Below are 14863 nucleotides of genomic sequence, written 5' to 3' on the forward strand. Positions count from 1 at the left end.
GGAGGAGCTGAAGCAGGCCCCAGCTACAGAGCAGGGACAGATTGGGGTTCAGGGCTGGAGCTGAATGCTGAGGAGATGTTCTTCTTGCTGAGGAAGGGCACATGGGGGCTCCAGGCCTGGCCCAAGGCCCAGAGAAGCAACTGCAGGAACTCTCAGGGTGCCGGGGCTGGAGGGGACAGTGTGAGCCAGTGGGGAGAGGTACATGAGACTGGAGGGTGGCTGAGGGGGTGCAGGCTGAGCGGAGGTGTTACCCCGACAGCACCAGGGCTGCCTCTGTGGGGAGCTACTGTCTTGGGCAGGACAAGGGTGATACTGGCCTCCAAAGCCCTACAGGGCTGACCCCTGCCTTCCTTCCAGCCTCACCTCAGTGCTTTCTCCTCCTTGTCCCCTCTGTCACAACCAGACTGCTCCTTCCAGGCCCTCTGGAACCTCGAGCTCCTGTTCCTTGTAGGATCTCTGGACAGCCTGGAATGCTCTGGCCTGGGGTTGCCTGGAGCCCAGTCCCCTCTCGCTTCCAGGACCACCCCATCAAAGAGCAACCTTCGTGTGCTCTGTTCAGACCACATTCAGTGCTTGGTTTGTGGTTATTTCTTTGGTGATTTGCTCAGTGAATGTCTGACTCTCCCCCCTGTGAACTCCTTGAGGCCATGACTGTGCACAGCATCCGGCTCACAGTAGGCCCTTTAATAGACTCGCACTGAACGGACGACGAGTGGCTGAGTGAGTGGATGAGGGCGGATGACGAGTGGCTGAGTGAGTGGATGAGGGGAGACGGGTGCAGAAAGAGTGTGTTCCGTGGTGAGGATTGTGCCTCTAATGAAACCCTCCAATCTAGCGCAGGAGAACTAGCGAGCTGTTTATTGCGAGGCTCAGGTTGTTACATTCAAGAGCTGAAACCAAGGGCTTTAGAACGTCTCTGAGGATGGAGGTTATACAAACCGAGTCAATAAATATTGATGTGGAGTCCGGCTTTCATGTTGAGGTGCTTTGTGGGGAAGTGGGAGTTTCTCTCCCCAGCCCTCTTCGGCTCGCCCGGCATGGCGGGAGCTTTGTTGCAGGGATCAGGCACGTGGGGCCCCTGAATTTCACAAATCCACCAGAAAGGGAGGCCGGGGGCAGTAGGATGCCTCGCAGAACTGAAACCTGCCTGTAGGAAATCTCGCCCTGGAACCAAATGAGGACTCCCCAGCTCCTGCCCCACCCCAGCAATCATTGGCAACTCCGTCATCCAGAATCCAGAAAGCTCACCTGTGAAACTCGCCGGCCTGAGCCGACCCTGCCTCCTCTTGTCTCGCAGTGCTGTGCTCACCTCCTACGACATCTTAGGCCATTGACTCCACCTCACTGCCCTGTCTGGCCTCAGCACCTGAGACACGCCCTACTACATCAGCCTTCCCACTGGCCTCCTTGCCTTCAGCCATCCCCCTGCAAACAGGCCTTCTGTTGCCCCAGAGACATTACTCCAAAACAATTCTGACCCTGTCACTTCCCTGCTTAGAACCGTCACTGGCTCTCTGTTGTCCTTAAGATCAAGCCCAAGTGTAATCTGTTCTTTGCCCTCTGCCCAGGCCCCCAGGCTTCCCCATCACTCACACCCTTGGGCCAGTCATGCCAAGGCCTATGATGCTTCCAGAACAGCCCATGTGCTTTCCATGTTCTGTCCATGGCTGATGCCATTTCCTCTGCTCAGAGCCTTCTTCCCCCCGATCCTAATGTTCTTCCATGAAGTCACTTCTGATGTCACATCCCCCAGGAGGACGTCCCTGATGCCCCCACCCCCAGGTTGGTTAGGTCCAGCAGCCCCCTGTGCTGATGGCCTGTCATGGTGTCGCCTCGGTGTTGCAAGTGTCTGCGCCCATCAGTCTATCTCTCCCTCCCCCTATAGACTGTGAGGCCCCAAGAGACAGCCTGTGCCTGATTCACCACAACGTGCTGTGTGACCTCACCAGACTCTTAGGGAATGATTGGCCTTTAGTTGCAGAAGTTACGAAAATTCAGGACAGGGAGGCAAACTCTCCTTCAGCTAAAACAGCCTCCATTCAGCCTAATTCTGGGGTCGTGGAACATGTGGTGCGGGCTGGCGGAAGTGAATCCCACGGGCTGGGCTGTACCCGTGGCAACCAGTCAGCATTAGGCCCTTGACTCTGACAGTCACGGAGGACACCCGGCAAGTGTCAGCACACAGGACTGCTTGCATGTGGGGACCACCTGGGGGCCTCAAAACATGCCGAGGCCTGGACTGCACCCCCAGAGATTCTGGCGTAATTGGTTTGAGGTGGGGCTAGAGCACCAGGATCATTTGAAACGTTTGAATCCCAGGGGATTCTAACATGTGCAGCTGCTTGAGAACCACTCACAGGTAGTCCTACTAGAGCAGCGCTGCTCTTCCTGGTTACACACGGTAATTACCTGGAGAGCCTTGTCCTGGACCCATGGAATCAGAACCCATGGGGGTGGTGACAACCTAGGCATCAGCATTTCTGAGCTCCTCAGCTGCTTCTAATGTGAAGCAGGGTTTGAAACCACTACCTCACAGGGACCTCCCTCCCTCCCTTGTCTTTTTCCAGAAGCATTTGCTGGAGGCCTGCTCTGTGCTCGGGCTCTCTAGCCCTGGTGGCGCTTTGGTGAATCAGCCCCTGTAGTTCCTATTTGGGATTTCTTAACTCAGGGGGCGTTAGCAGTGGAGCAGCCCACCCTGTAAAGGGAACCTGTCCCACAGGCGGGCTTGCTGGGTCCTGCACCAGCTCCTAGTGCCCCTTTACTAACCCGCTGCTGACCAGGGGCCGCATCCAGCCCTGGCTGGGCATGTCCATACCTGTGTTGGGAGGTCTTGCCCGGCTCCTGAGTCTCCCAAGAGGCCTGGGACTCTGCCTAGGCAAGATTTGGGGTTGCACATGGTCATTGGGATGGGAACCCTTCCAGCAGCTCCCTCAGACCCTGCATCGTCAGGCTGGAGGCAATGGCAGGCTGGGGCTGAGGCTCTGAACTCCCTCCCGCGCACACACGAGCTCTGCAGCTGCACTGTAGTCCGTGGACGAGCCTGCGGCTATAGGCAACTCTCTTGGCTGGGCCCAGGTGTGTTCTCTTTGAGGGGATGGGATGCCAGCAGGATTTTAATGTCCCTTTAACAGAAAGGGTCACCACTTAGGAAATTGGCTCCCTGTCCCCAGGGCAGAGCTGCAGGTGCCAGGCTGCTGCCTAAACTCTGGGCATTTATCTTAAAAAACTAAGAGAAAACTCATGTAACATAAACGTAACGACTTTAAAGTGAGCAGTGCAGTGGCATTTAGTGCATTCATAATGTTGTGCAACCATCACCTCTGTCTAGTTTCAAAACGTTTTCATTACCCCAAAAGGAAACCCTATACCCCTTATCAGTCATTCCCCATCCCCCCAGACCCCCTACTCCTAGCAGGCTCCAGTCTGCACCTGCTTCTGTGCATTTCCCCGTTCTGGGTAGCTCATCAGATGGAATCACATGACATGTGGCCATTGGCATCTGGGTTCTTTGGCTCAGCATCACGTTTGGAAGGGCCGTCTGCATCTGCAGCTGGTCCTTCCTTCCCTTTCATGGCTGAATAACATTCCGCTGCATGGATAGACCACAATTTGTTTATTCATTCATCAGCGGATGGAAATTTGGGCTGTTTCTACCTTTTGGCTATTGGGAAATCTGGGCATTTAAAATTTTTTTATAGCTCTACTCCATGTAGACTTGATCATGTGTTCCTGGGTCCTCAGCGTTTGTGGGTCGTGGTTTTGGGTGGCCCCCTTTCCTGTACTATTCAAATAGGAGGTTCCTAGGGTGCGTGTGTGTCTTCAGGGTATCTCTTGCTTTAAGTCCAACTTCTCTTAATTTCTCCATCTCGGCTCCACCTCTTGCCTGTGTGATAACTGGACTGATCTCTGCACCATCTCGCCCTATACTGTTATCACTGCAATCCAAGGCAGGAGGCTGATAAGCATGCAACGGCCTTCAACTGCTGGCTTGGGGTAATGGAGAGAATGGACAGTACATTGTGTCAACCGTAGCTTAAAAACAGTACTCTCCTAAAACTTCATACACACACTCATTAGGAATTGCTCATGGACGGTGTCTGCCCATGAGATTTGGACAGAATCCTCCTCACATCCATCTTCCTCTTTTCCTTTTCAAATTCCTCCTGTCCAGTATTTAAAACTGCCAACAAACAACTTCGTATTTTTGGAGCAAGGTAGACTCCTGTCTCCTTCTTTCCTTATAAACATGCCCTGGGGTGGAAAAGACATGGCATGGACACTCCCAAAGTTATTTTTATTCTTTTCCTGAATCAAAAAGAACCTTTCTTCCGTGAGAAGAATCCTGCCATATTTCTGGGCCAACTGACTGAAAGGGACACTGGCTTTAAAAAATAACACACACACAAATTCTGCTTGTAATATTAGATGCTGCAGCGTTGTGGGGGCATCCCTGCCCCCGTGTACATAGGTGGTGGGATGGGGTCAGTGCAAGCCTAGAGGTGCCTCTGACATTAACCAGTGACTGGTTTCAGATGAATCCTGATGGTGCCCCCGCTTAGTTTGGTGGTGTATTATTTTTTTAAAGGTTGCTTTCAGATAGTGGGTAGGGACTGGGTTTATGCTCTGAATGAGCTGGAGACCACTGCATGCTTTCGAGCAGAAAAGGGCCATGCTTTTATTTATTTATTTATTTAGATGGAGTCTCACTCTGTCCCCGAGGCTGGAGTGCAGTGGCGCCATCTCAGCTCACTACAGCCTCCACCTTCCAGGTTCAAGCAATTCTCCTGCCTCAGCCTCCCCAGTAGCTGGGATCACAGGTGCCTGCCATCACCCCTGGCTTTTTTTTTTTTTTTTTTTTTGTATTTTTAGTAGAGATGGGGTTTCGCCGTGTTGGGCAAGCTGGTCACGAACTCCTGACCTCAAGTGATCTTCCCACCTCGGCCTCCCAAAGTGCTGAGATTACAGTTGTGAGCCACTGTACCTGGCCCCTGCTTTGTTTTAGATTTTTTAAGGCTCTCTCTGGTTGCTGTGTGCTGAATGCACCCTCGAGGACAGGGAAGTCATCGCTAGTTAGAAGGCTGTTAGATGCCGCAGATGAGATGATGATCGCTTCCACCCGGTTGGACGTGATTGAGGTGGTAAGAAGTGGTCAGGTTATGGGTGTCTTTGAAGGCAGAAATGATAGTTTCTTCTGGTAGATTGGATGTGGTGTGTGAGAAAAAGGGAGTCAAGGATGACTTCAGGATATTTGGCCTGAGTGGCTGCAAATGTGAAATTGACATATTCTGAGATGAAGAAGAATGCAGGTAGAGCAGGTTTGGGTTGGGAAGAGAGCGGGAATTTGGTTTGGGAATGTGTTGAAAGTGTGTTAGATGTCCAAGTAAAGGTGAAAGAAGCAGTTGATGTCCAAGGTTGGAATGCACCAGTGGTGGCATGGGGTAGGGATGGAAAGCAGGAAGCACCGAAAGTGATGGCTTGTTGATCAACCCCCCTATGTCCCACATAGTTATCAGGAAAAGTAAAATGAGGGGGAAATCACATGTTAAATCAGAAAGGAGCGGTTGGGCACAGTGGTTCATGCCTGTAATCCCACACTTTGGGAGGCCGAGGCAGGCGGATCACCTGAGATCAGGAGTTCAAGACCAGCCTGGCCAACATGGTGAAACCCTGTCTCTACTAAAAAATATAAAAATTAGCCGGGTGTGTTGGTGGGTGCCTGTTATCCCAGTTACTTGGAAGCCTGAGGCAGAGAGAAGTGCTTGAACCCGGGAGGCGAAGGTTGCAGTGAGCTGAGATGGCGCCATTGCACTCCAGCTCTCCAGCCTGGGTGACAGAGTGAGACTCCATCTCACAACAACAAACAAACAAACAAACAAAACAAAGCAAAACAAAACAAAACCGGAGCTTCAGAGATTATCCTGAAGAAGGGGTAAACAGGCCCAAAGAGCACAGGTGATTTGCCTAAGACTGCAAGTTACTAACAAAGCCAAGACAGAGCGAGTTCCTTGGACCTGTCCCCCTTTCTAGCACACCATGCTGCCTGCCAGTCCTAGGCTCTGAAGGCTGCATGCAGATACTGAAGGTGGGCAGACTGAGGCTGGATGACTCTCAATTTTGTGTTCCTCCAGGTCACCATCCTTGTCAGCCTGGCCCTAGCTTTCCTTGCGTGCATCGTGTTCCTGGTGGTTTACAAAGCCTTCACCTATGACCACAGCTGCCCAGAGGGATTCGTCTATAAGGTAAGAGGTGGTTGGGTAGCCCCAGGTCACTTTCAAGTTCAGTAAGAGAGTTAATCAATGTCTTCTCTTCACTGGTGTCCAAATTCTGAGTATGACAACCTCCCTACTGACTGTTTAAAATGGAATATATGTTTGGCAAGGAGTTTCCAAGTTTTCCTGAGGGACTCAGTCTCCAGTAGGCAGTAGAGTTCCTCCCCCAAGAGGGTGCTCTCCAGGGTCAGGAGATGGTCCAGCTTCTATGGCACATCAGCAATGAGGGAAGCAGCTTACTACCTCTTGACATGGACTGTTCCATTTTGGAAAAGCTCGGCTTGGTGTGGGCCTTCTTGGCTCAATGGCTGTTTGCTTACCCTTGCAGTGGCCCTCCAGAGGCGTGAAGGCAGGGCTGGTGCCTCTGAGGTTCTTTGAAGCTCTGTCTCCAAGTCTCCCCTTGACCCACACTCTGATTAAACTCCTTTGAGAGAACGGAACCTGCTGCATGACCTCCGGGAGTCTCCTTGCCCCTCTGAACCTCATTTTCTCCCCTGAAAAGTGAGGGCTGATAATGCCTGCTCCCAGGATTTTTGGGAGACCTTAAGGAGAGAATTTAAGTAAAATCAGTTAACAAAGGGCCTATTAGATAATGCGCTCTCAACAAATGTTAGTTGCAGTAAAGACAGAGTCTGTTTCAGAGCGAACACAGCTGATGCTATTAATATTTATAATTACCATTTGCTGAGTATCTCTAATACATCAGAACCTTTGCTGGATGTTTCCTTAAACATTATCTCAATTGGGCTGTACAACCATTCTGAGAAATACGGTTTCTTTGACTCCCATTTCACACATGAGGAATTAAACGTAGAGAGTGTTTAGTTAAGAGGGTTTTCCAAGACATCACAGTAATTATGTTTTGATGTGGGGAGATCAAATAGGAAGTGTGCCAGCCTGAAAATGTGTATCCTTCGGTTCTGCACTGCCTGGATTACACTCCAATCTGACCGCCTCTAGCTGGTTGACTCACCTATCACCTGGTTGCCTCTCTGGGCCATTGCTCACAGCCAATGACTGTTTATTTCCTCCATTATATACTTACATCTCTTTTCTCTTATATCAAAAGTCTTGGCTCCTAACAACGTTCATGTAATGATGTATTTGCCTTATCCTACAATATATGTAGAACAGTCACAAAATAGCACCAATATTACTACTAAGAGGTAATGAACCGGGAGACTCCTGAATGAACTTGGAGGTTTCTCTGCAGCTCCACGTGTCCTTAGAATACACTCCACCAGGGGTGTAATCTGACCTCCTAAACTTCCATGGAGGGGGTTCAGATCTGGCTTCCTAGACTACACTCCAAGTGGTCAGAAACTGAGGTTCTGAGAGCATCCTGACCAACATGGAGAAACCCCATCTCTACTAAAAATACAAAATTAGCCAGGCGTGGTGGCACATGCCTGTAATCCCAGCTACTTGGGAGGCTGAGGTGGGAGAATCGCTTTAACCCGGGAGGTAGAGGTTGCGGTAAGTTGAGGTCATGCCATTGCACTCCAGCCTGGGGGACAGAGCAAGACTCTGTCTCAAAAAAAAAGAAGCTGAGGTTCGGGAAGACTCAAAACAATGGGAATAGTAGGGGACAGTTGAATAAAATGTGACACATCCACACAGCAAACGTCACTACAACTGGGAAAATAAGGAAGGAAGGCCTACATACATGGACAGAGAACGCTCTTTAAGACAGTAAGGATGAATGATGGAAGGAAGGTCCTGCCTGTGTGTGGGCAAAGGGGAGGTGAGCGCTACTTGCTTATTGTTTTGGAAAGAAATTCAGGAAGGATAAATTTTAAAAATTAATAAAAATGGTTCATCAGGAGGAAGGGATGGACACAAGGCTTCTTCGGATCTATCTTCTTAAATATTTGTCCTTGAAATATGTAAATGTTTGACATATTTAAAAATAAATAAATGAGAAAAAGCAAGAGGTTCGTTGTTTAAAGAACCTAGCTCTATATCAAGTTAAGGACATAAACGTGCAAAGAAAATAAATATTTCAACCGGTTGTAGATGACAGCATGTTCACCTCCCACCCTTGGTGGAGTGTATTCTAAGGACACATGGAGCTGCAGGGAAACCTCCAAGTTTGTCCAGTAGTCCCCAGGTTCATTACCTCATAGTAGTAATATTAGTGCTGTTTTGTGACTGTTCTATATTTATTGTAGGATAATGCAAATACATCATTACATGAATGTTGTTAGGAACCAAGACTTTTTTTAATTTTAATTTTAATTTTTATTTTTTTTGAGATGGAATTTCACTTTGTCACCCAGGCTAGAGTGCAGTGGCACCATCTCAGCTCACTGCAACCTCTGCCTCCTGGGTTCAAGTGATTCTCCTGCCTCAGCCTCCTGAGTAGCTGGGATTGTAGGCATGCGCCACCATGCCCAGCTAATTTTTGTATTTTTAGTAGTGGTGGGGTTTCACTCTGTTGGTCAGGCTGGTCTTGAACTCCTGACCTCGTGATGTGCCCACCTCGGCCTCCCAAAGTGCTGGAATTACAGGCGTGAGCCACCGCACCCGGCAAGACTTTTGATATAAGAGAAAGGAGATGCAAGTGTAAAATGGAGGAAATAAATAGTCATTGGCCATGAACAACAGCCCAGAGAGGCAACCAGAGGATAGGCGAATCAGCCAGCTAGAGGGAGTCTGTGGGGTTTCCTGGAGCATCCACTAGAGCCGGACAGTCAGTGCACAGAGAAGGCTGGCCTCGAATCAGTGTCAGTATCAGGTTCGGGTGGTCTGGCTTCTTCTAAGTGGAGCTTTGGTGTTTGTGCTGGCGCTGGTGTTGGGAAGGCTGCTGCATGCCAGGCCAGGGCGGGAGCTGTCACCTGCCCTCTGGCCACAGCCCAGTGCAGCTGCGCCCTAGTCAGGGTGGCTGTGTTGCTAGGCAGGCTGGAAGCAGTTTGCTGAATGACCCCCGCCTCTGTCTCTTTCTCCCTCAGCACAAACGCTGTATCCCAGCCTCCCTGGATGCGTACTACTCCTCCCAGGACCCCAGTTCCAGAAGCCGCTTCTACACAGTCATCAGCCACTACAGTGTGGCCAAGCAGAGCACTGCCCGGGCCATCGGGCCGTGGCTGTCGGCAGCCGCTGTCATCCATGAGCCCAAGCCGCCCAAGACCCAGGGCCACTAGAGGCCTGCCCCAGCCAGAATGGGGGGCGGGGTGGAGAGGCGGACCCCCATTGGCTAAGCCAAGCTCCAGTTACAAGACAACACTGTACTCCTGGGATATGGGGGCGGGGGCGGGGCGGGGCAGGGTGGGGGGAGGAGCGCACCGAAAACATGGTGTGTGCTGGAGTTGTCTGAACCGATATTTCTTTTCGTTCCTTGGTATTGTTGATTCGTCCCCGAGTCAGGCTCATGTACAAAGGCATGTTTCGTGTTGATTGTTCCCATGTAAGATATTTTTAAAGCCACTGCTTATTCTTTGTTAGGAAAATGTAACAGCAGAAAAGGAAAGAAACAAAGAACATGAACAAAAAGCATTAAACTGGCTCCATCGGAAGACGTTGAAGGGCAGTGAAGAGCACAGACTCTGTGGGCTTCTTAGATAAGAAAACGTAGCTTCAGTGGGGGGTTCAGGGGTGCAGAATATGTGAGTGACACAGACTGGGACTATTCGGTTAGCCTGTGTGCAGGGTAGGAACGCAGGAAATGAGGAATGGCCAAGCTGGAGAGAAGAACTGATTTTGGCATTACTAAGCCCAGAATGCACATAACCCATAGTGAAATGTACTGTCCTCTGGTGCATTTTGCAAGATGAGCACAAACTTTCTGGCCTCCATACTAGGACCTGGGCAGACCCACATGACCTGGGCTCTGAATGTTCACCCTGCGGCGGTGGGTTCTGCATCAGCAAATGCTGAGGAGTGGGCAGAGTTTCTTTGTCTTTTGCTTGCATTTTCTAGATCCACACCTGGATACTGCCCATGTTGATGAGACAGCAGCGGGGAGAGAGGGAGGGAAGGAAGGTGCGGCTGCAAGAAGGAAGGCACGGGACAGGCATGTGACACTAGGCCACCAGCGATAAGCACAGGCACCGACTTTTCAGTTCTTGTTTGTTTGTTGTTTCCCAAAGTGCTGCTAAAAATAGCAACAACAATAGGATTCCAACCAGGAGCCTTAGGTGACAGCCAGGAAGAGATCTGAAGATCAGGGCCGCCACAATGCCAAATCATTTCTAAAGGAAGCTGAAAAATGGGACTGTCTTTTGCCCACTTCGTTGTGTTATAAGGGGACATTTGTCCAAACTCCCCAACTGAGTTCTAGAAGCTCCTGACAAGGAGGCAGCCTCCAGCCTTGACCAGGCCTCCCAGTTCCCTGGAACCATATCAGGCATTCCCCTGCCTCTCATAAACGTTTCAGGGAGGCCAGTTCTGCAGGGTGTCAGCTCCAGGACCCACAGGGCCAGAACCGGCTGGGAGAGTTGGTTATTTGAGATGTGGTACCGCTTCCTCACGAGTCTCCGACAGGTCATGTAAAGGGTATTTTTTTGTGGCTTGCTGTGTTGCTGAAATCATCATATGCAACAGCTGGGTACTAGGACTAGCATAGCTCAAACTATCCTGCCAAACGCTCTCATCTGATTTTTCCTCCCTTCTCCCCCAACCTCCCATCACCCTGAGTCACCTGTAAATTCATTTGTCATCCAAAGCGGAATAACAAATTGTCCCTAGCAAAACCGCTGAACGCTTTATAATTTTGTGGTGTATTTTTGTCAGTAGGCAGCAGAGGCTGAAGTATTTTTTGGTGTAATTCTTGAAATTTTCTGACAGGAAACAAATAAAGATAGATGTGTCTGAGAGTCTTGACCTTCCTTTGCAACGTTCTTTTATCTACTGCTCAGTGAGCCTGATGGGGAAGATGCTGGGGGTGGGGGTCCCAGAGGGCAGGGTGAGCCCTACAGTGTCCTGTTGGGTTGGGGCTAGAATTGGACTGTAGGGCAATGTCCATCCTCAGGTCACTGGGGCCTAAGATGGTGTTGTGGTCCTAAGGAAGGACCGAGAGGTGTACCCGGCTGCTTATCTGCCAGCTCAATGTCCTTCATGCAGTGGATGCCTACTGGGCAGCTTCTAGGGCCAGGCTGTGCTGGGCATGGGGAATGGAAATACAGCAACGGATGATACAAAATCACTGCCCTGAAGTCTGGCGATGGAGTCAGATATGAAACTAAAGGTGTAGTGATGCCCTTGACTTAATGCAACTGGTGGTTAGCCACAACTGAGGAGGAAGATGTGGAGGATCCCTTTTTAAATTGCTCATTTCGGGCTTAGCGTGACCTTGGCAGGTAGGGGACATTGACCCCATTAGACAGATGAAGACATGGAGGCTCAGAGGGGAAAAAGAGACTGTACGAGGGCTGTCGCAGAGCAGTGGGGGTCCAAACCCGGGCTTGCGGGACTGCTTTGCACCCCCACACTACTTCTGTTCCACGTTAGACCCTGAGCAACACTGTGTAGTGCTTTTCCAGAAAGTGAAGTTGCAGCTCTAAGAGTGAATGAGCTGATTCTCAGCCGGAACTCGGTATCAATGGTGACTGTGAAGAAAAGCCAACACCGAAATGCCCTGTGCTCCATGCCGAGTACTAAATGCCTTATGTGTCTTAGTTCCTACAACCCTCCTACCAGTTCTGTGAAGTAGGTGCTCCCACCTTCAACACCACTGCCATCCGCTTCGTCATCATCATCCCGGTTTGGGGACGAAGAACTGGAGGAACTGAGCGGCGAAGCAGCTTGCTCGAGGTCACGCAGTCAGTGAGCAGCAGAGCTGTGATTGAAGCCCACACCTTTTTGGTGCCGGGGTCTTAAGCACTGTGCCATGCTGCAGTGACCATGCATCTTTGCATCTTGCTTTATAGGTTACAGTTTTTGCTCACACATCTCCTCTAATGTGGATGGCAGGCCATCTGAGGAAGAGACCAGGATTGACTTTGGGCAGAGTTGGAAGCTGAGGCTCCAAGCAGCTTGCTGTGCTAGGGGTTGGGGCTGAACATGCACAGTGGTTGGGAGAGAAAAGGGAGACGACACAGCACCTCCCGGCTGGGGCTGCACAGGCTGCGGAGCACAGGGCCTCAGACAACCCTGCCCACTCCCATACAGCCTCTGGTTTCCAGCCCGGCTTTGGGAGATGGCGAGTGGGAGAGTGCAGGGATCGGCGCTGGCATCCCACCCACAAAGCCTGGCTGAGCCACATAGCCAGCACAGAAACACCCAACATTTCTTTCAATTACACAGAATCAGTGAAAGGCTTAATGAACACATGTACAAACACTCTGTCATAAGTGGATTTGCCACTCCAGTGCCTCAAAAAGTAAGAAAGCTGTCACTTCTCTGGAATGAACAGGCTATGGGTGAATGAGTAGAAACGAGGGAGAAAGAGAGGGCCAGGAGATGGATGCAGATATTTCTGTTTTAGGAGTGACTCTGGGGCCAAGTGCTATCCTTATCGGAATATAGTGCTATCCTCTATCGGAATAGACGACGATGCCTAACTCTTCCCATGAATGTATCCAAGAGTGTGGCATCAGTTAGAAGAGTTTAACCCAAATGGGTTTGGTTAGGGACATCTCTGAATTTTGCAGGATGGGGTGTTACAGAGCCCTGCTGGTCCGGGGAACCAGGCAATGATCCTAAAAACGGCACCTTGGTTTGTAGATCAAGCTCTGTTTGTGTATTTTGCATGCTTTTTAATCTATTCACCAACATTGGAACCTCCCCAGATAGTCCCCCAGATAAGACAGGATGAAGGTTGTGCAGAGAAGGTGACTGGGCTGGGCCTGCATGTGGCAAGAAATTCTGAGGCAGGAGGGCATGTCTGTGTGGGTGTCAGCCTGGGTTCTGGGAGAATCTGGCCTTGGAACTGGGTCTTGAAGGACGGGTTGCACTATGACAGGAAGAATTTGAGAGGGTGGAGGAGAGACAGGAGAATTCGGGAGGGAAAGCCCAGGGCTTCTGCTCATAATGCTGCTGGGGTGCCTCCCCCAAGCCAGTGCCAGAGGCAAAGATTCAAGTCCGTGCTCCGGGCTCACCGTCCAGGCTGGGGGAGAGGAGGGGCCAGATGAAAGAGCAGCCCATAGCTACATACTGGGGAGAAGCAGTGATGGCGCCCGGAGTCATCCCAGCAGTCGATCGGATCAGAAGGTATTTAGGGAGATACATGTTTTTTCTGGAAAATTGAAAGGCCACCTGTCAGAACTGCTGTTGGTCAATTTATCTTCCCTCAACTCCTGCAATGTGCTCTAATCCAAATGGGGAGTCATGTAGAAGAAGAAGAAATTGATCCCCAATAATTTTTCCAAGCAGCACACAATACCATCTCTTTAAAAAATAGCACTGCTGAACAGTGGAGAGAAAAGGACTGGTTTCCATGGCAACGGCAACGCCGTTTCCCATAGCTCACTCAGTCTAGCAGAGCAGGCTGTTTATCTGAGTCTGTCCTTTTGTCAGAAATGACCTGTTTCTGGAAACACAGATCTAGAGTTCACTTAGTCAAAGTTGTCCCCAAAGATGGTTGCGCCTCTCTCTCTGGACACTCCCCAGTCCTCTCTCTCCTCACTATCTCCTCTCTTTCTCTTTTTCTGTCTCTGCCTCACTCTCTCCTTCCGAGGGAATGTTGTCTAGAGGCTGTGGACTGAGCTTACGTAATTTATTTTTCAATTCCAGGCCCTTGGTGAGAGCCTTGCTGGGTTTGGGCCCAGGTGTTGGGGTGTGGCCGGTGGCACAAGGAGAGGTCGGACCCTGGAGGAGAGTAGGCGACCCTGGGATCCAGTGCGACTCCTGCACCTGCCTCTGCTAGTTCCCTTCCTCTCTTCACGCTGCAGTTCCTCATCTTTAAAATGGGAATAAGAATTGTTCCTACATCGTTTTGTGAGAACTCCATGACGTAGTGTTTAAAGATTTACCTAGAGCAGGAACTTGACAAATTGTAGCTACTGTGGATCAATCTCTCTGCCTCAGTTTCCTTACCTGTAAATTGGAATTACTTGTAAATACCACCACTCCCCCGCCCTCCACCAATAGGGTTGTTGTGGGTTAAAATAAGGTACCGGCCTTGAAATGACTACAACAGAGAAATGGATTACCTCCTGCCCACCTTCAGGAAGCTCCCAGGCCCTGTCCCTTTCCTCCCAGGGCAGCCTCATGTCATCTGCCACATGGGCCCCAACACAAAGCCACAGGCTGCCCCATTTTCTTCATGTCAACTCACAGTTTTCAGTTGCTGCATTTAGTCACACAAATACATCATCTTAAAAAAAAAATTCATTGAAAAGTTCCGGGATCCAGGTACAGGATGTCCTGGTTTGTTACATAGGTAAACGTGTCGTGGTGATTTGCTGCACCTGTCGACCCATCACTTAGGTATTAAGTCCAGCACACATTAGCTATTTATCCTGATGCTCTCCCTCCCCTGACCCCATTCCCTGACAGGCCCCGGTGTGTATTGTTCCCCTCCCTGTGTCCATGTGGTTCTCTTTGTGCCGCTCCCGCTTATAAGTAGGAACATGCCATGTTTGGTTTTCTGTTCCTGTGTTAGTTTGCTGAGAATGATGGCTTCCACTTCCATCCATGTCCCTGCAAAGACATGA

The 14863-nt window shown here is 50.3% G+C and overlaps 1 protein-coding gene across 1 annotated transcript in view; it reads left to right on the forward strand.

Moving 5' to 3' along the window:
* Positions 1–11083, forward strand: part of NSG2 (neuronal vesicle trafficking associated 2) — a 71453-nt gene extending 60370 nt beyond the window's left edge. Inside the window, exons 4-5 of the mRNA XM_015451364.3 lie at positions 6129–6239; positions 9221–11083. Coding sequence (XP_015306850.1) covers positions 6129–6239; positions 9221–9412 — 303 coding nt within the window. The 3' untranslated portion in view covers positions 9413–11083. The remainder of the gene's footprint in view (positions 1–6128; positions 6240–9220) is intronic.
* Positions 11084–14863: the final 3780 nt, after the last annotated feature.

The sequence above is a fragment of the Macaca fascicularis genome, chromosome 6 (assembly GCF_037993035.2).
Source record: "Macaca fascicularis isolate 582-1 chromosome 6, T2T-MFA8v1.1".
In the NCBI taxonomy this organism is placed as follows: Eukaryota; Metazoa; Chordata; class Mammalia; order Primates; family Cercopithecidae; genus Macaca; species Macaca fascicularis.